Source organism: Orcinus orca, chromosome 6 (genome assembly GCF_937001465.1).
Source record: "Orcinus orca chromosome 6, mOrcOrc1.1, whole genome shotgun sequence".
Lineage (NCBI taxonomy): Eukaryota > Metazoa > Chordata > Mammalia > Artiodactyla > Delphinidae > Orcinus > Orcinus orca.
In genome coordinates, this window is record NC_064564.1 from 37,158,283 (window position 1) to 37,184,167 (window position 25,885).

The window sequence follows — 25,885 nt, forward strand, 5'->3', positions numbered from 1 at the left end:
TACACTTTCAATATATACAGTTATATTGTCAATTATTCCTCAGTAGAGTCAAAAAATAAAAGCAAAGTTTAGAAAAATGTCCTTTAAAAATATTCTCTACTTTGTTTTAATGCACTCATTTGCTTACATGAGTACTGTCAGAGTACTCCTTTACTCTTCTTTCCTTGTGTCCCCCACCTCTATGGTCCTCATGTCCTTTTACATTCTGTTTCCTGGGTTTTTCTCTAATGCATATTCATTCTTCATCCGCATTACTGCTGTATTGGTCCAGGCAGTTATTGTCTTTTCCTCTGTTAATTGGTCCCCCTTCATATATATGCTCCCTTTCTCATACCTGCTAGAGTGATCTTTTGAAAAATGTAAGTTAAATCGCTCTCCTCTTTAAAATCCCCAGTGCTTATCTTCCATCGGATGAAAATCTAAACTAATTGGCCTATCATACCCTTCATTTTCTCATTATTTGCTTCTCCTAGTACTTTCTCAAGCATACAAGTTAAGTCACGATTAACTTATTTTCCAAAGATATAATTTAAATTCTTTATTTTCACATTATTATTTCTTCTTCTTAAAAGCCACACTCACACACTCTTATGTTCACCCAGAAAGCTGCTATATTTTTCTCCAAGATACTGCTTAATTATTACCTGTTTTGTGAAGTGATCACTAATAACCTTGACCCCAGGCAGTTTGCATTTATTATTCCATTCCCATGGCATTTTTAAGTATATGCCTTCATTAGGTGTATACCTTTTGTATTATAATTATTTTTTGTTCTTTCTCTCTTTAACTTCATAAGCTCCCTGAGGCAGGGACTATATTTACACATCTTTTAAAAAATTCCCAGCACACAACACAGTGCATGGTACATGGCAGTCAGTGAAAGAAATAAATGGGGAGTGAATTGTAAATGGATGAAAAGAGTTATTGAAATTTATCACAAACAGGAAACGAGGTGTTTCATTCAGGCTGTTGCAACGTAAGACATTATTAATTTTTTAGAACTTGACAACATTAGTAAAAAAGCTCATATATTTTTAGAGTGCTTTTCCAAATTTTGAAGTACTTTCACTTCATCTCATAGGTCTTTCAACACCTGGAACAACCTTAGAGACATTTTTTATAAGGAAATTTCATTTACTTTTCCATTGGTGATTGAAATACCAGTGTTTTATATGTATATAACATTCTACTTTTGGATGTGCATGTTATAGAATGCTTACCTCTGACCTACTTATAGCACATTTTGTATCACAGTGGATGACGTAGTAGATGAAAGTGATGACAACGATGATATTGATTTAGAAGCTGAAAATGAAACCGAAAATGAAGATGACCTAGATAAAAATTTTAAGGTTGGTATAAATTTCTGTGTTCAGTCAACTTTATAAATTGTATTCACAGGTGTAGAACAAAGATTGGGTAGATATGTATAGCTAACAGTAGATTAATTTGTTTTGTCCACATCTTTTTATCATGGATGACTATGGACACTAAGCTATTGAAAGGAAAATAATGTTGCTTTGAATACATTAGTCTGAAAAGAGCCTTAAAAAAAGTTATTTTCACTGTCTCTGACAAGGAAGATTTTATCTAACCTTTCTGACTTAGATTTTAAAGTCTAAGGGAATCTAAGGGTGAAGGAAAGTGTTTTTTGAGACTCTTAGGTGGCAACCCGTTTTGCTTTGTTAAGTGGTAGAGGGGACCATTTTAGTATCTGCAGAAAAACATCTTAACTCCTTTATTTTTCAACTGTTTAGCTTAATGCCTTTTGGGGCACAGGGGGTTCATTTGACTCTTGTCTGCTTGGGCCTTTTTGTCTTGAAATGCTACATCAAAATTGGGGTATACTGAGTATTTGACTCTCTCTGGAAATAGAATCTAAGATACTGGAAGGAGATTTCTATCTTAATAGCAGATGTAGAACCAGTTTTATTATCACCAGATGTGATCACCAAGGCAAGCTTTGGCGAAATTGTCATGGTAGCCAGTCTAGACAACGTGATGGCATGCATCCTGGCCTCAAGAAGCTACAAAGATGAAAAACAGTGCAGACTCTGGTGTTCAAGGCAAAAAATCTGGGGTAACTGTGTTGGTGGTTCTGGACTTGATATGGTGAAAGAACTGGTAGGATCCAAGTTAGAAGAGTTTATATTCTGCATGTAAAGTGTTCCTTAGATAACAGGTGGTATATTAAAATCAACTGTTTGGATTCTTTGGGAAGTGAGTGTTTAGAGATAGTAAAATTTCCTAGATTAATATTAAGTTTATAATTTAAAGTTTTGTATTTCGATGGAAACCTTTCTTTTATGTATGTTTCCATGTGTATTAAAAACAAAGTATGTTGAGTGTAATTTATTCTTCATGGCTCAGGGTCCTCATTAAAAATATCTGTTGTGGGCTTCCCTGGTGGCGCAGTGGTTGAGAGTCCGCCTGCTCATGCAGGGGACACGGGTTCATGCCCCGGTCCGGGAAGATCCCACATGCCGCGGAGCGGCTGGGCCCGTGAGCCATGGCCGCTGAGCCTGCGCGTCCGGAGCCTGTGCTCCGCAACGGGAGAGGCCACAACAGTGAGAGGCCCGCGTACCGCAAAAAAAAAAAAAAAAAAAAAAAAATCTGTTGTGACCACTACAGATGTAAAGATGGAGATTGGCAGAGAAATAGAACTCAATAGGAATTTATAACAGTGATTCTAATTTTTCTGCTTGAAAATTGTCAGTGTGTATGCATGAATACATATTAAAAAAATTTTTTTAAATCGTATGGGTATAAGTTTCATATATTATGTATCATGGTCATTTACCCATAAATACATTAGTGTATATTTCCTCTAAGGACAGTGATATAGTAATCTTTCAGTGTCCTAGGGGGAATTGGTTCCAGGACCCACCTCAGATACCAAAATCCACAGATGCTCAAGTTCCTTATATGAAATGACATAGTATTTGCATGTAACCTATACACATCCTCCCATATGTTACATAACCACAATACAATTACCAACTTAATACATTTATAGTGATATATCATTTTTATCTAATCTACCATCCACATTCCATTTTGTCAGCTGATCTAATAATCCCCTTTAAAAGATTTTTCTTTCTTTCTCCAGTATAGGATCTAGCATCAGGTATTGCATTTAATTGTCATGTCTATTAAGTCTCCTTTAATTTAGAACATTTCCACATATTTCTTTGCCTTTTTTGACAGTCACATCTATAAAATATACAGTTATTGGCAGCATTATTCACTGGGGTATTCAAGATTGCTCACATTTTCCCCATTTTACCTTAACACAGCAGTTATAATAAGAAAAAATAATAGATTGAATTTATTGAACAGTTAATCCTGTGCTAGTCCACGCACTTTACACATACAGGCATACCTCGTTTTATTGCACTTCCCTTTATTGAGCTTAGCAGATACTGCGTTTTTAACACATTGAAGAAGGTTTGTGGCAACCGTGTGTGGAGCAAGTCTGTTGGTGCCATTTTTCCAACAGCATTGGCTCACTTCATGTCTCTGTGTCACATTGGTAATTCTCACAATATTTCAAACTTTTTCATTATTAATATATTTGTTATGGTGATCTGTGATCAGTGACCTTTGATGTTACTATTGTAATTGTTTAGCAATGAAGTCTTTTTTAATTAAGGTATTTACACTGTTTTTTTAGACATAATGTATTGAACACTTAATAGACCACAGTATAGTATAAACATAACTTTTGCATGTATTGGGAAACCAAAAATTCGTCTGACTCTCTTTATTGCGACATTTGCTTTATTGTGGTGGCCTGGAACTGAAGCTGAGATATTTCCGAGGTATGCCTGTAGTAACCATTAAGTCCTGATAGTAATCCTATAAGGTATGTGGTATTATTACCTCTGCTTTACAGGGCTGATAATTAGAAACCAGAGGTACAGAAAGGTTATCGGTGTAGCTGATAAGAGGTGGGACCAAGATGCAGAATAAAGCATTCCAGCGTGAATGTTTGCTTTCTTTACCACTCTGCTCTGCTAAATATTACTTTTTTTCAAGGGCTACAGAATTGTTGGCTCTTTGACACTGCTGAGCTGTGTTATCTTATTTTTCTTCTTTACCACTGTCTGCTTCTTACTCATGTTGTCTGTTACATTTGGACTTCGCTTAGTTTTTCCTTTTTATCTAAATCACATCACTTTTTTCATGCTTTAGGTGAACCTGCTACATTGTAGTGGGTATAATATCTGTGTTCTAATGTGACTGTAGTCATAGAGACTGTTTTTTCCTCACCATAGTGATTCAATTCTCTTTGCCCCAGATTTTTCAGAGTTTGGAGCATTTATAGAAACCTGGAGGTTCTGTTGTAGAAGAGTCGTCTCCAGATTGCCAGGACTTGTCAGTGTATAAGCTTCAACGTATTCTTTTTTTTTCTCCTTAATTTTAGAAGAACTTTAAAGGAGTAGTAGGTTTATTTCTTCTGAGTGTGTCAGGAGCTCTTTATCTTTGTTTTTCCCCAAACCAAAACACAAAATTTCTTGCTATTGACCTCTCAAAGTATAGTTTTCTTTCCTCACTGTGCCTGTTTTACAGGAAAAATTTTTTTTAATTTTTAAAATAGCTACTTTGTAATGCTATATCTTCATAAAATAGTAATGAATATTGAACTACTAGTATGTTTAGAGTAAGGCATACCTTTTAAAATTTTTTTATTATTTTGAAAGTATTATCTACTTTATAGATAATATATAGATAATATACTATTATCTACTTTAATAGATGCTAATCAAGAAAGTTACATATTTTTGGTTCATCAATGCATAATTTAAGGATATATGAAATTATATATTCATGTAATAATTACACAATTATGATACAGTAATTAATATGATACTCTTTAAATAAAACCAGTCTTTATTGTTTATGGCAATGGAGAAAATCTTTTTGTTGGTTAAAGAAATAATAGCTAAATTCCTGAATATGAAATATGAGAAATATATAATATATTGTTCTTTTTAAAATTATGTGTTAATATGACAATATATAAATATAATCAGGTACATGTATATAAAGCATTTTAAGGATTGACACATAGTAGAATGAATTTAAGTCTGAAAAATAAGTACTTTACTCTGATAGTAAGATAAATGTAAAATTGAAGATGAATACCAATTGAAAATTAATAAGTGGTCTTATTAACTCTCTTTAGCCATCAGTGAAGGTAATGATGGATTTGTATTTGTGTAAGGCCAGAGTTGTTGTGGGTCCTAGAAAATAGCTTGGATAGTAGGTAACTCACACTTGTCCTTCCATCATGATGTACATTAGCTCTTTGTACACACACAGATCAAATTGATCCTGGATACATATCCTATTCCTCCAAGGTCATATTTCTTTACATTTACTGTCTTTTTTTCCCGAAGGGACATGGAAATCATTTTTGGCTGTTGTTCCACTCCTCATTGTTTTTTTCCCCTGAAAAACAGAGTGAATGGTGGTAATGAGCTTTTCTAAGGGTGCGTGATAACCCTTAGTCGCTCTTGAGGCAGTGCGTTATATTGACTAACAGTGTATTCTTTGAAATCACTGATTAGTGATTTCACATGCTGGCTCCTCTCTTTGCAAGCCACTTAACCTCTCTGTACCTCAGTTTCCTCTTTAATTAAATGGAGGTCATGATACTATCTGCTTCATAGTATTCTTATGCAGATTAAATTAGATCATTATGTAAAATCCTTAGCATAGTCCGTCACATATTTTCATTGCTCTATAAAAGTTAGTTATTTTGATTATCACCACCACCATCATATACTTACGTTTTTCAATTTAGTTTTCTTAAGTTTTACTGCCCTTTAATCTGAGCAAAACGATGGCAGTTGGGGAGATTGGTGGGGGGGAACATAGTTTAGTTTCCATCTTGATGTTAGTTTTTCTATCTTGAGGAGCCCAAATACCATGCTATGTTAGTATAATCTTTGATAAAAAGAAAACACAACATAACAACCAAAATAACAATAACACAACAACCAAAAAATATAAGCAAATTTTAATTTACAATGAAATGAATACAACCTTTCTGCAGTGATTATTCTCTATGTACATGTAATTAATAATTTGGAAAGCTTTAAATCTGAAATGTGTTTTGTAATTTTTCGTTTTTCTTAATTGGTGACATACCATTTTTATTATTTCAGAATGACGATATTGAAACGGATATTAACAAACTAAAACCCCAGCAAGAACCAGGACGAACAATAGAAGAACTTAAAATGTATGAACACCTTTTCCCTGAGCTTGTTGATGATTTTCAGGTATACAGAAAATTCAGCATCTTAACTAATTTTAAGAAAAAGTTCTTTTTTTCTTAGACCTATAATCACTGTTTTCACTTCTGAAAAATGAAAGTAGTGTTGCTTTTCTGAGTGACATTGGACAATTATTTCAGCATTCTGAGCTACAAATTGCTGTCGGTAAAACGAGGGAACTAGGCCATTTAATTTTTGGACTAGTTTTTAAATTTTTTAATCATTTTTGTTTATCAAGTTAATTGACATAGTTTTTTATTCTTTTTAAAAATAATCTTTAAAATGGCATTTCAGAATCTTATGTTAAAGCCTTATTTTTATCAGTTGCTTTCAACTGAGGGGAGATGAGAGCTGAGAAAATGCTTAATTAAAAATATAGTCTATGCTCGTTGAATTGTTTTTCCTGATAGTCACCATATAAGCATGGAAGGTCGGGGAAAGAGGACAACTGGAAGTCTTTGAATCTAAGTTGCTTCATAAGGACAGTGACTTCTTGTTAACATTTCTTATCCTCATTTATTTACTGGAACACAGTATTCAGCTTGGATTGCACAGCAAGTAAAGCTGATTGAATTGATGGCTAGTAGTAAATATAGTTTCTAACGCTCACTCTGCTGCTCACTTGTGGTGGGTTCTTGAGTAAGTCCCTGAAACTGCCCAGAATATTAAACTGTAAAATAAAGGGTTTGAACTGATAATCGTAGATTTATTTAGCCCTTGCTGCAAACCCCCGCTCCCTCTCCCCCCCCCACCCCCCGCCCCGCCAAGTTTCACACACTAACAGTGTATTCTGGTTATAATTCCTGGTTGCAATAATTCCTGGTTGCTCAAAGAAAAAGACTTAAATGTGAAGCTGTATGTGAGAAATAAAAACAGAGAAATGCTTACTAGCTAATGTTTACATTTCACAGTTCTAATTATTCAGGTTTCTCTTTGGGAACTAATGAGCTTTTGGATGCAATAGAAGAAGCAGCAAGTTGCTCCCTCTCCCCCTCCCCCAGTGTCTTGGTACTCCCCATAGATTTGGGGTATGTTGGAAGGTACGTTGAAATCAGGGGTAGTAGAAAGAGGGCAGGAATGAAGGAGAGGTTATTTGTCAAAGAAAAAGAAGAAGACAAGAAGAGGCATTTGGGAAAGGATACAGGGTGATTTTCTTTCAGGCCACCTATAGGAAGTATCCGGCTGCTCTTTGCACACTTTTGTGCCCAACTAAGAACCACTTTAAAATAAAACTCCAGAGATAACAAATACTGCCAATTTAAAGCAGAAAAAATATATTGTGGAAGGGGTTTGGGGAAGGAATTGATTATTCTGTGAAGAAATGACCTATTTTCTTCTCTATTTGTATACATATAAGAATTATATAATGTGAGTAAAAACTGTAGGAGTTTTGATGTGGGAATAGAGATGACTAGTTTTTTAATAGGTGTTAAGGTCAGGATTTTGATCCTCATTATTTCACAAGGCAGTTCTTTTCTTGTAGACTATGTTGATGAGTACTGGTACGTTTGCCTATTAGTTCAACAACCAGAATAGGCCACCCGTGATGGTTTCCTGCTTGGCACCTTTGAAGAGCTGGCCAACTTGTGCTTTAGTTTGGCTGCTCCTAGAACAGACTCCTACTTTTGGCCTGACTTGGTGTGACCAGGGTCAGATGGTAAAGACAGGTGTGTCTGAGTGTTAAGAGCTCTGAGGATTCTTCCCAAGTGAGTTACCCCTTTTTACTGTGTTTAAGCAAAAGAAGTTACTTCTGATATTTCAGATAGTACATATTTATTAATGCCATATTTTTAAAGCTTAAAGTAGAATAGTTAGCTCTATGTATATAGTATATGTTGCGGGAAATAGCACATTTTCTTCTATGTACGTAATTGGAAAATCATTCTAAAGTAATTGTGTTGGCACTCTTTCTCATTTTTCAGTTTCAGAGGAATGCACTGTTCAAACACCTTAATCTCTAATTTTTTAAGTGTGTGTTGGAACTATGTATAGGCAGCGATATTTAAGTGATGTATTTTTGAGAATTAAAAATATTTGGTTGGCTCTAAATAGGAAGTGTTTGAAAGAATGTTTTTCAGCTATCATTGTATCAAATGATACAATGATATGAGATGGCAGATCATGAGATATTAAACAGAAATGGAATTAATTTTGATTATGACTTTTTCCACTTGGATTTGCATGTCACTTTCAACATCAACCACTGAAGCTTAAAATTACTTGATGTGTTTGTTTTTACCTGAGCACCACCCACTTTGTTTCCAGATGTGTTAAAGCTACTATTCAATGGCCTGACGGAGGCAGAATGAGTGCATTTGAAGTCCACATAAAGAATTATTAAAGTAGTTAGCAACAGACTTTTTTAAGGGGACCTTACGCATGCTTTTAAAGCTATGATTATTTATTTGTAGTGACAAGTATAGTTTTATTTTCTTTTGTTTCTTGATAGCAGAATATTAGAAGTGTCAAAATCCTGCATTTTCACAGCTCTGTTTTCATACATCTGTGGTAGCATGATGACATTTACCATATGGACTTTTGTTATGTTTATTTCTTTCCCCTCTTTTTTTTTTTTTTTTTTTTTTTTGTGGTACGCGGGCCTCTCACTGTTGTGGCCCCTCCCGTTGCGGAGCACAGGCTCCGGACGCGCAGGCTCAGCGGCCATGGCTCACGGGCCCAGCCGCTCTGCGGCATGTGGGATCCTCCCAGACAGGGGCACGAACCCGTGTCCCCTGCATCGGCAGGCGGACTCTCAACCACTGCGCCACCAGGGAAGCCCTCTAGTTACTCTTGATAAAATAGTAAATACATGTATTTACTAAATTCTGAAGTTAATTAGGATCTTTCTTTTCTCTTAATTATAAAACGAAACTTAGGATACTTTATATACACCTCCCAAACCTTCAAAACTTACATGCTTTGAATTTATATTTTAACTCTAGCTTTAAAAAAAAACCTCATATGATGCTACTGCTTTGTGTTTAGATTCAGTGTTTAAGATTTACGTACATTTTCACTACCTTGTAATTTTTTATTTCTTCTTGTTTCTCAGACTTTCTGTCTGAATTGCTTTCCTTCTGCTTGAAATGTTTTATAGTATCTGTCTGTCTGTCTCTTTTTTGGTCCAAATATATATTTATTTTGTAATTCTTCTTGAAAGTCAGTCACTGTTTTCCTCTAGCTGCTTTTTTAAAATCAACATTATTTAAGTGTAATTTACATGCAATAAATTACAAATACTTAGGTTCAATGAGTTTTAACAGATATATACAATTGTGTAGCTACCAACCCTGTCAAGATATAGAATTGTTTCTGTCACCCCAGAAATTCTGCCTGGGTTTCTTTTTAGACAATATCCTCATCTCTTGCCCAGGTAACTACTGATCTGCTGTCACTCCAGGTTAATTTTGCCTGTTTTGGAATTTCTCAAAACTGGGCTCATATAGTATGTCCTTTTTTGTGTAAGGCTTCTTTTGCTCAGTATGTTTTTGAGATTCACCTGTGTTTTGCATTTATCAGTGGTTTTTTCCCCTTATTGCTGAGTAGTATTTCATTGTATGAATATACCACGATTTCTTTATTCATTCACTTCTTGATGAGTATTGTAATGTTGGCAGTTTTGGGCTATCATGAATACAATTGATACTACCATGTGTGTACAAAGCTTTTTTGTAGGAAAGCTTGTAGGCAATATGCCTTCATTTCTCTTGGATAAATACCTACAAGTGAAATTGCTGGGTTGAGTGTATGTTTTCACTTTATAAGAAATTGTTTCTGGTGACTTGTAAGGTTGTTTCTTTAGCTTCAATGCTCTACATTTCCCAGAAATGTTTGTTAAGTGTAGGTATTTGTTAAGTCTTGGGATTCATTGTGTTTTGGAATCTGTGAGTGTTGTTTTCTCATAGGATTTGGAAAAATTCTTTATTCTCTTCTTCAGATACTGCCTCTTTCTCTTTCCCTCTCTCTTCTCTTTTGGCATTTCTAATTGAATGTAGATTTTCTATCTCTCTTCCATATCTTTTAACTCTTTTTTTAAAAATGTTTTCCTTCTCTTTGTTTCTCTGTGCTGCATTTAGGTAATTTCATCAGAACAGTCTACCAGTTCCCTAGTTCTAATTTTTGCTCCATCTAATCTATCATTAGAAACATACATTAGGCATTTAAATTTGTTTTTGAATTTTAGAAGGTTTAAAACAATGTTTCATCAGTCTTTAACTTCTTGTTTCTTGTCTTTCATTTCTTTGAACATATTAGATATAGGCATTCCTTAGTCTTACAGTTTTAGTGTCTGAATTTCTTGCAGTTTTTTTTTTTTTTTTTTTTTGCGGTACGCGGGCCTCCCACCATTGTGGCCTCTCCCGTTGCGGAGCACAGGCTCCGGACGCGCAGGCCCAGCAGCCATGGGTCATGGGCCCAGCCGCTCCGCGGCTTGTGGGATCCTCCCGTACCGGGGCACGAACCCACGTCGCCTGCATCGGCAGGCAGACTCTCAACCACTGCGCCACCAGGGAAACACTTGCAACTTAAAAAAAAAAATTTTTTTTTTACCATAAGCTGCTCGTTTTCTTTATAATTTTGTGGAAATTCCAGAAGTTTTTGTTGTTGTTGCTGCTTTTGACAAGCACTGTAATAGATTAAATTCCTCATTGAGGATTTTTGGACCACCCAGATAATGTGAATTTGGGCTGCAAATTCATGTGGTGTGATAGCAGGCTTTTGGTACCATTTTTTGAGTAGTGCTATTCTTCACCCTCTTCAGTGCTAAGGTTTGAGACAGTTGACTTTCCTTGCTATTATTTGTTTTGTGGTAGGGTATTTCTAGGGCCTCTATGTTGAAGGTTTAGTTTTCTGGGGTTCCTCTTTATGGGAGGGGTATCTTCTGTTGGACTCCCCACTTTATGCAAGCTCTGGGTTACTCTCCTGTTCTTTATACTTTTTGAGATGGGAAAACCTATACCCTAGGTCACCTGTTTTAACAAACATTTTTCAAGTGAAAGCCAGCTTCAGTCTTACAGCTTTGGGATCCCGTCTTCACTTACTATTTGGTTTTTAATCCTTGCTTTCTTATTCACTTGCTGTCATACTTAAAATGTTTTAATATCTGTTTTTTTTTGGCCGTGCCGTATGGCCTGCAGGATCTCAGTTTCCTGGCCAGGGATTGAACCCTGGGTCAAGGCAGTGAAAGCTCTGAATCCTAACCACTAGACCATCAGGGAACTCCCAAAATATTTTAATATCTTTTCCAACAGTGTAAATGTTTCTGTGGGGTAGATAACTAGCCTACCAGGTTTCCTACAACAGATTTTTAAATGCAGATTTCTTCCCTTATCTACCACTTTAGAAAAAATTTTTAAAAACTATAGTACCTAATGTTGTCAAGGAAGAGAAAAGTTGAAATAGATCCTCTCATATACAGTTACTGGGAATAGTATTAATATTTTTGGAAGGCATTTGGACAATTTGTATTAAACATTAAAATTGATTATAGTATCTGGCTCTGTAATGCCATTTCAGTGCTTGGGAAATTATCCTAAACAAAAAATTTATGCAAAAGGATGTTCATTGCAGAGTTCTTTATAATAGGAAAATTTTGGAAATGGCTTAAATGTACATCTTATTTGTTTGTTTAAATCCTTCCGTATTCTGTGAATGCCCAGCAGTAGAATAAAGGTTAAATCCATTGAGTTTTTTTTTTTTTTTTGATAAAGTCTTACATAGACCAAAAAAATGTCTAAAAGTATAAAAAGAGAAAAGGCTACTTGATCTGTCAGCAGCATCCTTATTTTTACTTGTCTTCCAGGACACTTTTCTTTCCTGGTTTTCATGTTCCCAGCCCAGCTTTTTCTTCTCCATCTCCTAGTGTTTCATTTTCATCTCCTCAACTTCTTAAGATTGTAGTATCCCGAGGTGTACAGTCTTTTGTCTTCTCTTATCTGTTTCTTTCCACTGATGATTTCCAGTCTCATGGCTTGGAGTAGTATCTGTATGTGAATGACTCTCAAAGTAACATCTTCTGTATACACCTTTCTTCTGAATTCTCAATGCATACATTCAGCTGCCTGCTTTACATCCTTGTCTATATGTGACTAGCTCACACTTAACATTCCAAAGCTAAACTCCTGATGCTTTTCAGTTGTTCAGGCAAATACTTTGGTGCCATCTGTGACCTCTCTTTGTACCTTTCACCCTGTATCTGGTCTATCAGGATATCATGTCTTTTTGGCCTCACAATACACTTAGAATCCAACCACTTCTTACCAACTTCCGTAGATTACTGCAGAGGACTCTTAATTGGTCTTTCTGCTTCTATTACCCCTGCCCGCTCCTCCCCAGAAAGACAGAATCAAACTAAACAAAAAAGAATTACGTAGCCCCAAATGCCTAAATGCTGTGGTTAAGAAGCCTGCACTACAGTTTTGGTTTTTGTCTTTTCCCCCCACCCCCTTCCCCAAATACGTCATGTCATGGCACTCATCTTCTCAGAACCCTCCATTGGCTCCCAGTCTCATTCAGAGTAAAAAGCAAAATTCTTACAATAGTCTGCAAGGCCCTACAGTGTCTGGTCCTCTTTACCTCTTGGACTTTATCTTGGTCCGTCTGTTCCAGCCATCCTAACCTCCTTGCTGTTCTCTGACCACACCAGGCCTTCTCCCACTCAAGGGTCTGGGAACCGGCAGCCCTCTCTGTCTTTGCTTATATCTGCTCAGTGAGCCTTCCCTAATCAATGGCATTAATATTGCCACCCACCTCTCCTCCCCCTGGCACTTCCAGTCCACATTACCCCTTTCCCCCTCTTCTTTTGCTTTAACACTTTACCCTCTAACATCCCGTAAAATATATTTGTATCATGTTTATTACTTTTTCTATTGACAGTCCTCTCCCCTCCTTCTGTAGAAGAATATAAGCTGCAAAAGGGAAGAGTTTTTTTTGTTTTTTTTTTAACTGATGGGTCTTAAGTGCCTGAAACTGCTTGGCACAAAACAAACACTCTAAATATCTGTTGAATTAGTGAATAGCAATTTAGCTGTTCTGTTTCCTTTAATAGATTTTGGATGATTTTAATGTCTCTGTACTTTTCTAAAATTTCTCATATTTGTTATATATAGGCACTATTTTTATAATAGAAAAAGTAAAATTAAGTGTAATGAATTTTGTGCTGGTTAAACATTTTGTCTTTTATTAGCAAAATTAAAACATACCCTGTCTTATCCATCTTTAAAATTTTCAAATGTTAGGTTTCTGAATCAGCATATAAAATGAATATGATCTTAGTTTTGTTAATATGTATAAATATTCACATATAAAAGATTAAACTTATTTTTTATTTTCAAAGGACTATGATTTAATCTCCAGAGAACCAAAAGCTTTTGTATTTGAGGGAAAAGTACGTGGCCCTATTGTTGTTCCCACGGCAGGAGAGGAAGCGTCTGGGAATTCCAGCAATTTAAGAAAAGGAGTTGTAATGAAGGCGACTGTGTCTCCTAAAGGAGATGAAGATAATAAGAAACCAGCCTGTGCGGATCTGGCAGAAGAAGACATTAAAGATAATGACAGAACATTACAACAGCAGCTAGGTGATCAAAATAGAACTATTTCATCGGGCCATGGCTTAAACAATGATATTGTGAAGGCCTTGGACCGAATTACATTGCAGAATATTCCTTCTCGAACAGCCCCGGGTTTTACTGCAGGAATGAAGAAGGACTACAGTCTCCCTGTCACTGCCCTTACATGCGCTAATGCATGTTCACACGTGGCTACTTGTGGGAATGTTCTGTTTGAGGGAAGAACTGTTCAGCTAGGCAAGCTTTGCTGTACTGGAGTCGAAACTGAGGATGATGAAGACGCTGAGTCTACTGCATCAGTGGAACAAGCATTAGTTGAAGTTCCTGATGGACCAACACTCCACGACTCAGATCTTTATATTGAGATTGTGAAAAGTACAAAGTCTGTCCCAGATTATTCGGAGGTGGCTTATCCTGATTATTTTGGTCACGTTCCTCCTCCATTCAAAGAGCCTATTTTGGAAAGGCCTTATGGTGTACAAAGGTGAGTTGTAGATTTCCTCTTCCTCATAAACAAGATCATTGTCAAAATATGGAGCATGCTGCAAAAAACTGCTTTGGGTATTTAGGAAGAAAATTACTCTTAATTAAAGTTAGTGTCGGCAGAGCCCCCTCACCTCCCGCTTGTATCCCTCACAAGCAACCTGTAGTAATAAATCTACTTCTTGCCTAGCAAAAGAAAAAAAATAAAGTTAGTGTCATTTTTTATCCTGCTTTGGAAATTTTGCATTGTTTTGAAATTGTCTGTATGGGTTTACTTTATTTTCTAAGTTCATTACCTATTCAAATGAAGCCAGCATAATAAACCTGACCATTGTACAATTTAGAAATTTTCTATTTAGAATGATTCTGAAAATATAAGAAGATTGTTTAGTAATCTTTGAAAAAAATATTATATTAGTTATATATTAATTTAGTAATTTGATTATTATTTGAACTTGATTTAGGTGTATAATCTAAAAATACCAATATGGGCAGCATTATTTTGTTGTAAAATTTGGAATTGGAAATATACAGTATAAAAATTTGGGATTCATAGGACCGAACTTATTAAATATTGCCAATTAATTTTAAAAATTATGGTTGGTATTAACTAACCATGTTGTCAACGAGTGAATATTGGGCACGTAAATACATTTTTGGTGCAACTTGACTATTTTCAGAGATTATGATTAAGGGTTTGTGACGGTGGCTTACCAGTACTTAAGAACATTTATATGTTCTTGCTATGGGTATGGTATGTGATGATGAAGGAAGACATTACTGTGCATATTTGATCCTCTTTAGACTATGAGTTCCTTTAAGGCAACACCTGTGTCTTATTTATTTTTTATATTTAGTATATAATTAATCATTTTTACTTGGCAACTTAGTATATGTTTAATGCTACCAGCTGACTCCTTGATCCGTAGGTATGGAATCACATACAACATAGCATCAGAACAAGTGACTGACTTTGCTGGGATGTGGGGCGGGGGGGTGGGCCTTTGCCTTGTCATCCACCGGTTGTATTACAGACTGCATCATCCAGAGGCCACGGGCCTCTTCGAGTGCTGGAGTGGCCTTCAGAAGGCACAGATGAAGCTCCAACTCAGAGGAAATACTCTGCAAGGATGGGCTGCAGTCTTACAGGATGCAGTATAGGCACTAAGTTAGAAACTTCCATTTGGTTCTGTATCCCCAGTAGAAAGACTAATGGGTCTGGGAAGCAGGAGGTGGAAACAGAAACAGTCCTACTTACTGTAGCTCACAGTGTCCCGCTGGGGAACTTTGTGCAGGCGTGTGTCCCTGTACCTCTGAGCTCTGCAGCGTTAGTAGTCCTAGCCCCAAAGTGGGTGTAGTCTTTCCACAGGGGACATAGCAAGGGTGCAGTTTGACTGCAAGCTGTGGTTGCCAGTGATGTACTTTAGTCTCTTGTGTCTAGGACCAGCAGACAGGACCCAGATCAGCTAAAGGAGGTAGGATTGCTTCTACACAATGGCAGCAGGTTGACTATGGGTGGCACTCAAGTGATCCACTAACTTTAAGTGTGAGTGGACACATGACGGCCACCCTGGAATGAGGATGATATGATTGCCAGGGTCTCAGACACCTAAGGAATGTTTGGGTCACTTAATCACAGCAGCTACCAAGACCTGCAGAGGTGTGATAGGTGAGGCAGAGGGGAATTTTGATAGATATCGGAGGATGGAGATGAGTTGCAGCCCTGAGAATAATTGCAGTGATGGATGGGGACAGCGTTTGTCCTGCTCATGTTTTTCTTCTAAGTGTCTCCTTAGTAGAGGCACACAGGAACTGTGGAGCAGCTGCTCTCCAAAGATGGATGGAGAAGTGGATCCATGCAGCACAAGGGTGGGCTGTGGCAGCCGTGGCAATGAGTTTCTCATCTCTCCCTTCCTGAGAGAACCTGCTGTGAGGCTTTTAGTTGCCCCCAGCCTTCAGCCACTGTATTTTGGAGATCCCTTGCAGTATTATTGCTGAGACCATGTCGTCTCTGCATTGCTTCAGCCATTGGCTGACCATGATGATGGTACTAGAGCTGAGCCATTCCTTACCAATGCGGGGATCTGATCATAGGCAGTCTTTGCTCTGTGGCTTCTTGTTGGCATGGCCGAGACTTTTGCAGAGCTGCACTGTAGTGTAAGGCTCCCCTACTCAGTGTTCTCTCTCTTCCCGGAGGTAAAATCTGCTTTTTGGACAGACCTGAAGGCCTGTCACGCCTAACTGCTGCTCCCTCTCCCCTTTGTTTTTCACACGTGTTTTCCCTAATAGATCTCTTGCACAGTTGGCTGCAAGAGATTGTGATTGTGTCTGGAATTTGCTTTTCAAAGGACCTGAACTGACATGCCTGGCATGAGTCAGAATCAGTCAGCAGCTAGATTTTTCTCCTTTTCAGCATCACCGCTTAGCCTCTCTATCTCCTGGAAGTCAAAGATGTCATCTTGGCTACAGAAAGCACTTCCTGAACTTTATGTGTTCTTTAAATGCTGAGAGCAAGTTTCCTCATTAAATTGCCTCAGTCTGAAAGTTTTAGTTTTCCTTATTAGCCTATAATATCTGAAGTAAGATTAGAGGGAATGAAGATTGTGGAATTGGGCTATAACTATTATATAGGTCTCTGATTCTCAGCCTTAATTTAACTACCAAGGATCCTTCTTATTTCCCCTCATGGACTTTGTTATGAAAGCTTTTCTCAGTCAAGACTCTTATTTAAGTATTTTACCCATTTGTGCTAATAAAAGACATAAATTCCTGCTAAGCAGAGCCTCTGATTAACATTAGATCACCTGTTCAGTTGATACATTTATTGATGTTGATAAGTAAAGAAACTTGTTTTAATTAAGTGTAGCTGTACTGCAAATAAATGTATCATGGCCACGAATAGTTGTTATACCTACTCTGTGGGTTTTCAAAATGTCTGTGCTGCAGGTGGGGAGCTACACCCTCAACTCTGGTGGCCTCTGTCCTCTTTGAGCAGCTTTTTCTAGTGTTGGGCTTTGTCATTGCCTGGCTGGGTCTTTAAGAGAGGATTATTCCACCCACAGTCCCATAGTCTACTTGCTGTCTCCCCAGGACTGTGCCTTTCCTGGTAGAGGAGAAGTTTATACCGACTGGAATTACTGTGGCTCTTCTCAATCCTCCTCTCTTTCTTCACATTTATGGTGAATTCTTTCACCTCATTCCTGAAACACAGACATTGCAATTGCTTTACTCATCTAATCAACGGATTAGAAGTTCGACCTCTTGAGTATATTAGGCCACCTTCGATTTTTTTCCTGAAGTAATTGACTTTTTCTATTGCCTCTCTACACAGGGTAATGTACCACGGAGTTTGTTATGTTATTCAAACCAAAGCTTTAAAATATAATTTTGAAACTAAACAGCATGATAAATGATTAAAAAAGGTCACTCAGAGTTGGGATATGTGTTTTAAAGTTGGGTGAGTTGGTGCAAGTTAAAGTGCATAGGAGATTGAGCTCAAGGAAATGAAAACACAGAACACCCAATGATTTACAACCTGGTTTCCTGCATCCACTCTGGAAAATTTACAATGAGAAAAGTAGGACCCTAAAACACCTTGGAGGGTTAGATGATCTTTTTATCCTGGAATTTTCAAAGATTTCTTACCCCACTGATTTTCATCACCTTGATAAAAATATTTTTTTGTCTTCTGATTTGTTACAACAGAAATAAGTCAGAAATTATGAAGTAATCTAACCTTTGCTAGTCTCTTTTGCTGCATCATTATATATTTTGTGTGACTGTGAGTGTTGCAAAGAACACCTTTCATCTTATTTGTCATAATTTCCATTTTCATATCATTTGTCAAAATTTCCATGGGTGTCAGATATTTGATGTGAGTCAGGAATATAACTCTATGTCAGTGAAACCAAACATTATGATTCTGTTTATTTAGATGTGTAGGACTTTCCCCAGTAATGTTAATTGCTTTAGATATAACTAATGCAAAAAATATATACTTAAAATGTTTCTGAATTATCAGTACATACTAGGCAGCAATACTCTCATATTTGAGGGTTGTTACTCTTTTTCTCCTTATTTTATGTACTCTGCAAATATTTGTCAAGTATTTATGTGGAATTTGTGGTGGGCAGTGTCATCCCGATGCAGAGAGATGCAATGTGTCAAAGCTTCTTTTCTCCCATCATTTTTGAATAACGGGTAGAAAACTTCAGAATTATTTGTTCCTTCAGGTGACATTAATTTGAGACTGGAAGAACAAATGCCTGTAGCGGCAATACTTGGACAATTGGACTTGAGAGTGCCGAGGCCATGTGGCATGGTGAGGCGTTTTGGCAGGTCAGGATACTCTGAAAAGCAAGTCGAAACACATGGATTCTAGACTGGGCTCTCCCACTGACTTTGTGTGTGTATATTTGAACAAATAACTTTATTTCTCCAAATACCAATTTTCTTAACTAAAAGCAGATCACTGATTTTGGAACTGTGGGTTGATGTCCATTAGTAGCCAGTATTGAAAGAGAAAATAGCAGTGTGTCACATCTAGTGCAGCCAGGTATTGTTTTATAAACTTTTTGTTTCAGCTGTGTGTGTGTGTATGTGTGTGTGCGTTTGCGTGCGTGTGTGTGTATGTAGGGCTGTGATTTTTTTAATGTATTTCTTGAAGGTCACGGTCAAGAAAGTTTGATAATTCATCTAGACCAGGGATAGCAAACTATGGCCCACAAGTCAAATACAGCTTACTGCCTATTTATGTTCAGCCCACCAGCGAAGAATGGTTTTTATATATTTAAATGGCTCAAAAAAATCCAAAGAAAAATAATATTTTGTAACACATTAAAATTATATGAAATTCATATTTGTGTCCATAAATAAAGTTTTATTGGAATACAGCCAGTCCTGTTTGTTTATGTACCATCTATGGCTGTTCTTTCACCACAGTGGCAAGGTTAAATAGTAGTGACAGAGACCATGTGCCTTGCAAAGCCTAAACTATTTACTGTCTGACCCTATATAGGAAAAGTTTGCTGACCCCTGTAGCTAGGTAGTCTGAAGGCTTTATGGTTCTGTATTTGTAATAAAATATCAAATATGGGCCAGGTAATAGGTGTTACTAAAATACTCAGAAGTGCTTCCTTTTTTTTTGAAATACATTGAGGATATTGATTCTAGTTTGTTTATCTTATTTGCCTCATCTTCTGAAACTTATTTTTTGAGCAAATGATAAACATTTTGTAAATGTCAACTTTTAGCTCAGTCACTATCTGAGTGCAGTAACATTGTAAATGACTGATGTCAGAATTAATGAGGATTTACTATTTTATCATTTTCAGAAAAGGAAGCATTAGATCCCTTAAAATTATTCAGTGAAAATATCTTCTTGTCATTTTGAATTTCTACTTTATGATAATCTTTCTTGTATGTAATCACTGATCTTTTTAAAAGAAAGTACAATAAATGAATAAAATTTCATTAAAAATCTCTTCACCTCATTTGGAAGGGGAAAAATCCATTATAAGATTCATATCTCAATGTGGATAATGCAGTGACATTTTAAAAAAAATTATTGTAAATACATAATGATGATTACTTGAAATCCATATTTTTGGTTTAAGTTGGATCAAAAATTAAAATGAAGCATCTGAGTTTAAAGTGTGCTTAGCATTTTTTGGTGTATTTTCCTTGTATTCATATTACATAAAATTAGCATTTTGATTTTCTTCACATTGTTTTTCTGTATGTTTTAGAAAAATTGCCTAGCTGTATTTTATAAGAATAGATATTTTATTATAAAATATAATTCGTTACCTTGTTTTAAAAAAGCATTTAAGGTATTTTACAAAAATACTTTCAGCAAAATAAAATGAAAAAAATGGCAAAGAAACGTGGTGACTCTTAACCTCAGAAATATGTTCAGCATTTTTCAAAGTAAGAGACATTTTTTTTTTTTTAAACTGGAGTATAATTGCTTTACAATGTTATGTTAGTTTCTGCTGTACAACGAAGTGAATCAGCTCTATGTACATATATATCCCCTCCCTCGTGGACCTCCCTCCCCCCGTCCCACCATGCAAATTAAAATGTACTGAGATATCATTTCCCACATATCAAAAATTGGCTAAAATGTGGAAGCTTCACAGAATATTGATGACGCTGTGGAGAAACAGGCTCTCACATACATTGATAGTGGGATTTTCAATTGACAATACCTCTTGTGGAGGGCAGTCTGACAGAGTCTATCAAAATTAAATTCCTTTGACACATTAATCCCACATCTGAAAATTTATGATATATATACACATATATATATACGATATATATGTACGTATACACATGTAATTTGCACATCTAAGTTCAAAGTTTTTCATTGTAGCATTGTTTTGAGATTGGAAGCAACTCAAATGCCCATCGATCAGAGACTAGTTAAATAAATTATGGTATATCCATTCAATGAATACTTTGCAATGATTAAAAAACAAAAAGATCTCTGTACACTGATAGAAAGAGCTACAAGATGTATTATTAAATAAAATAATCAAGGTGCTTGCAGAAGGAAAGTAATAAAAGTAGTTAACTGGATAAATGAACAGTGTGGGTTGTGTTGAAAGTGAGAGTCTTCATTTTATACTTTTATGTAATATTTGATTTTTGTACCAGGTCAATATATTACCTGTTGAGAAATTTAAAATTAAAAACATAAGTGAAGGAATTGTGGCAAAAGCAAAATAAGGAAAGCAAAACCTTGGATTTCTTTATATCACGTTTAGAATGGTTCATGTACTTCTGGAATGGAGATAATAGAAGTATTAGTAGGAGCAACACTAGCAGAAAACTTTTATATTGGGTGGTTTTTACGGGCCAGACACAGAAATAAGTAAAAAGCACTTTGTATGCAGTGTGTATATGCTTATAAATTATGTCATTTAATGGTATAACAGCTCTATGAGGAAATTGCTATTATTTCTCCTGTTTTATGGAAGACTATGCTGAAACTTAGGATTCTTGAGGAACTTATCCAAGGTAACACTGCTAGCAAATGACAGAGCCAAGAGTCAGCCTGGTCTACGTCATGAGCCTGTCCTGTTAGGCATTCATACATAGTGTTCATATATATGTGGTTATACCATACTCATGAAGAATATCTTCTACGGGTCCTCAGAGAATACTTATGTAATGAACAACATATCCCATAATATCCTGATGGTTGAGTAAATATAGCAATGAGGCGTACTAAATTGTTTCTCATAATGTTGTTCTGTATTGGTTGAAACCTAACAAAAGTACAGTTTTGGTGTTGGCCACATATCATGTGAACTTTTGAGTATTTACTAGACTGAATGGGCTGCAAATTTTTCAGACCGCCTTACACAAATTATTTTCTTCTGAGCCAAGCCTTTGATGATGAATGTCAATAAGTTTGAGGTTATAGTCCCCAAGGGTACCTAGAAAATATTTATTGTTTTGTTTTGACTAGAGAGCCATATATTTTAATAGGCAGCTGAGGTAAAGTAACAAAGGATTGATATCTTTTATGAAAGCTGTGCTGCTTAACACAAATGTATGAATAAAAGGCTAATTGTCCTCTTTATTAATGAGGTCTGAGGGCAGGGCAAGATTTCCCTCAGGTATTAGTTTTAGGTCTAATCTAAATTTAATATAAATGGGGAGTTATATCTCCTAAAATGCAGTGTCAGAGGTTGAAAACCAGTGGCCTGTAGGCCATATTCAACTTGCTCGTGATTTTAGCTTCACTGCAGAGGTTTTTGTTTTTTAACTGAATGCCAACATTTAACATTTGAGAGATCCCACGTAGAGATCCAAGTTTCTGCTGTTTCTCGGAAAATTGGTATGACATCCTTAACCTCTGTTTCCTACCTGGCAACATTCAGTTGTTTTTAGACAGAGCCTGCGTTCCCCAGTTTTCCACAGGTCTCCTCAGGTACATCACCTGCTGGCCCTGTAGGTGTCGAGCTTTTTTACCTTGTTTTACATTACAGAACATTGCTGTAGAACTGAGCTATTATATCAGCCTTTTAATACCATTTTCCTTAAGTAAAGCCCCAAACTTTTGTATGTATTAAGTGTTTGCACATTTGTGGTAGATATCAACCTTAAGATTTAATAAATTATTTTGACAAATGGATGTATTTAGTCATTCACCATACTTGAACACTTGTATTTTTTGGTATGGTGTGTACGTAAGTGCCATCTCTTTCATTGTTGGGGATCTGGTTGATATAAATTTTGGATTTGTTATTATTATAATTAATAGCTTTTTAAAAGTTTGTTTCTTTAGAAAGAATTTGACTTTTGAAAGTTACAACCTTGACTCTAAATCAAGGATTTATATCACAATCCTTTGATACTGGGTTTATTTCTTGATATACTGCTTTGTAAATAATGAGTTATTTTTTGTAAAATAAAAATTAATAAATTATGCTTAACTGCATAACCGCTAGATTAAGAATTTCTATGTAGAAAAGCATAATAGACATTCAAGATTTTTTTTTTTGAAAACTATTGGCCTTGTAGCTAGTTATTTTCTGTAACTCAGACTTTTAAAATACTGTTTTTTGTCTTGTTATGAATTGATTCTTTTTTTGTACACAAAATATGTAGAGGAGTGATCATTTTTATTTTAAGAAATATTTTTATCATTTTATACTTTTTAATCCAAAACTTACTTGGGAGATAATAATGAATTTTGGTCAAACTTCTTTTTTATGATTTCAGGACAAAAATTGCCCAAGATATTGAGAGGCTAATACATCAGAGTGATATAATAGATCGAGCGGTGTATGACTTAGATAACCCAAAGTAAGTATGCTTTTTGTTTGTTTGTTTTACTTTTATTGGTTTTATTCCTACTGTAAAATTTCAGTGTTCTTTTAAAGGACAAAAAAATATAGTTAACTTCCACCTAGTTAACCCTCACTACGTTTTGATCTTCTAGCAGAGATGTAATGGTAATGTAAATCATGTTTATTTACTTAAATTGAATATATCGCAAGCTTTTATTTGATCTTAGGTGGGCTTTTAATGGGTTTAATAAGGGAAAGGTCACAAACTGATGCTTTGTTTTTAAAAACTGAAACTACCTCCACTTAAGAGAGTGGAGATACCACATGAATGCTGCAATTTTGTCCTGTAATACTGAGCCTTCATTTCCTTAGGACAACAAATTACCATCCCCTTTAGAAGGAACATATGCTTCCTACCTCTCCACAGTCCCCACTTCTCTCTTTTGTCTCTTACTGCTTACAATCTGCTTCAGTCCTTTAAGTTACTTGCCTGACCTTTGAAGCCATTTGTTTGTGATTCTTGATGTTTTAACATCACTTCCAATTTAGGATTATCACTGGTACCATTGTATTTTATGGTTTAAATATAAGTAAATAAATGAAAATGAAAAATGATGAAGGTGACTACTATTTATCAAATAAGAAATTTAATCAGCCTGCATGTGGGTTTTCCCTCTCCCTCAACATTCTAATATTTTGGGGAAGTTTCATATTTCAGTAGTCTCATTTGGAAGAAATAAAACATTTTAAAAAGATTTTTGTTAGAGAGTTAGGGTAAAGTTATGTCAGAGCTAATGACTGAGTTTGAAATAATATTCTGAAAAATGAAAGACAAATCTACCTTATTCATAACTTCTTAGTTATTTCTAAAATTTTTGTGATTAACACTGACTATAAATGTGGGAACAAATCTCTACTCGTAATTATAATTTTTTTGTCTATAAATATTAGCCAAAGTTTGTATTTTGCTTGTGTTGGTTTTGTTCTTTGGTTTAAAAATAATGAGGAGGGTGAGGCAGCAATAATGGTGTATTTTTAATCTGTAGTGTAGTTTTATTTTTTGCTCAGTTGTTTAAATGCAACATATTTTATTATTCTTACTTTAAAATTTCATTTAGTTATACCACTCCAGAAGAAGGAGATATTTTGAAGTTTAACTCCAAATTTGAATCTGGGAATCTGCGCAAAGTAATTCAAATTAGAAAGTAAGTCATTAAAAATTTTCCCATTTTGTATGTGCACAGATTATTTTCCTAATTTTCATCAAATTTGTTTATTTTCTGTTTTCAGAAATGAATATGACCTTATTCTGAACTCAGATATAAATAGTAATCATTATCATCAGTGGTTTTACTTTGAAGTCAGTGGAATGCGACCAAGCATTGCTTATAGGTTCAACATCATTAACTGTGAAAAGTCCAACAGTCAATTTAATTATGGTAAGACAGAAAGTTTTCTTTCCCAATTTAGAGGGCATGCAGGCATTGTAACTGTAGGATAGAAGTTTTTAAAAAATTACTAATGTTTTTTAAAAGTTTCAGTGTTCTTTTGTTTTTTCTAGTTTTCAAAATTCAGATATTTATGCAAGATTTGACATAAACTAAGCTTTGCTTTGTTGGTGAAAAGAGTTACCCTTATAAAAGCAAGCCCTTTAAAATGTAATAAGTGGGGCTCCCCTGGTGATGCAGTGGTTGAGAGTCCGCCTGCTGATGCAGGGGACACGGGTTCATGCCCCAGTCTGGGAAGATCCCACATGCCGCGGAGTGGCTGGGCCTGTGAGCCATGGCCGCTGAGCCTGCACGTCCGGAGCCTGTGCTCTGCAACAGGAGTGGCCACAGCAGTGAGAGGTCCGCGTACCGCAAAAAACAAAGCAAAACAAAATGAACAAACAAATGTAATAAGTGAGGTTGATTTCATCCAACTTGAATACAGCTATAAAGATTTATTATGTATGCTGCTTAAAATCAAGTTTTTAATAAAGTCTGTTCATCCAGAAGATAATTACATAAAGCAGTCTCTTTTTAACTGTTTATTTTGAATAGATTCCTAAAAAGTTAAAGTATTATAGAAGTTGCAGAAAGGTTCCATGTTCTCTTCACCAGATTTCCTCTCATGGTTACATCTTACATAGCTGTACTGGAATACCAAAGCCAGGGTTTCAAATACCAGTGCTATAGGTAGATGGCATTTTTGCTAACTGTATTTATTTATTCACTTTTATAAAATAGTACTTACTACTTTAAGCTTCATTAAAATATTTTAATTTTTACACTTAAAAGCACACATTTTGGAGCGCTGCTTCTCTATTAAAAAAAAACTATACTTCTGTGTGATAATTTTTTCCTTTAGTGTCATTTTAAATTTAAAATGAATAAAATTCTGTAAAACTAAATCAAAACAGTGAGACAGATGGCTGCTTTAGTTTTTAAGTTTCTCCAGCCCTTTGGGTATTTTTGTATGTATATCATCCTTTCCAAACCCACTTTGTGGAGAATTTGGAAAACACAGTGTTGTTAAGAAAATTAAAACCATCAGCAGTACATCATCCAGAGAAACTTATTTTATTTGTTTATTTTTTATAAATTTTATTTATTTATTTATTTATGGCTGCATTGGGTCTTGTTGCAGTGAGCAGGGGCTACTCTTCGTTGTGGTGTACGGGCTTCTTATTGTGTGGGCTCTAGAGTGCAGGCTCAGTAGTTGTGACACACAGGCTCAGTTGCTCTGCGGCATGTGGGATCTTCCTGGATCA

General features: G+C 35.7%; 1 protein-coding gene across 9 annotated transcripts in view; it reads left to right on the plus strand.

The window, feature by feature from the left end:
* AGTPBP1 (ATP/GTP binding carboxypeptidase 1) overlaps window positions 1–25,885 on the plus strand; it is a 170,316-nt gene that overhangs the window by 80,426 nt on the left and 64,005 nt on the right. For all 9 annotated transcript variants that reach the window (XR_004478761.2, XR_007477762.1, XM_049710786.1 and 6 more), the window contains exons 12-17: window positions 1,255–1,352; window positions 6,174–6,290; window positions 13,618–14,333; window positions 23,066–23,149; window positions 24,252–24,338; window positions 24,424–24,572. Coding sequence is in view for 7 of the 9 variants with exons in the window: in XM_049710786.1 (XP_049566743.1) it covers window positions 1,255–1,352; window positions 6,174–6,290; window positions 13,618–14,333; window positions 23,066–23,149; window positions 24,252–24,338; window positions 24,424–24,572 (1,251 nt within the window). In the remaining 2 variants the exon portion in view is untranslated. The remainder of the gene's footprint in view (window positions 1–1,254; window positions 1,353–6,173; window positions 6,291–13,617; window positions 14,334–23,065; window positions 23,150–24,251; window positions 24,339–24,423; window positions 24,573–25,885) is intronic.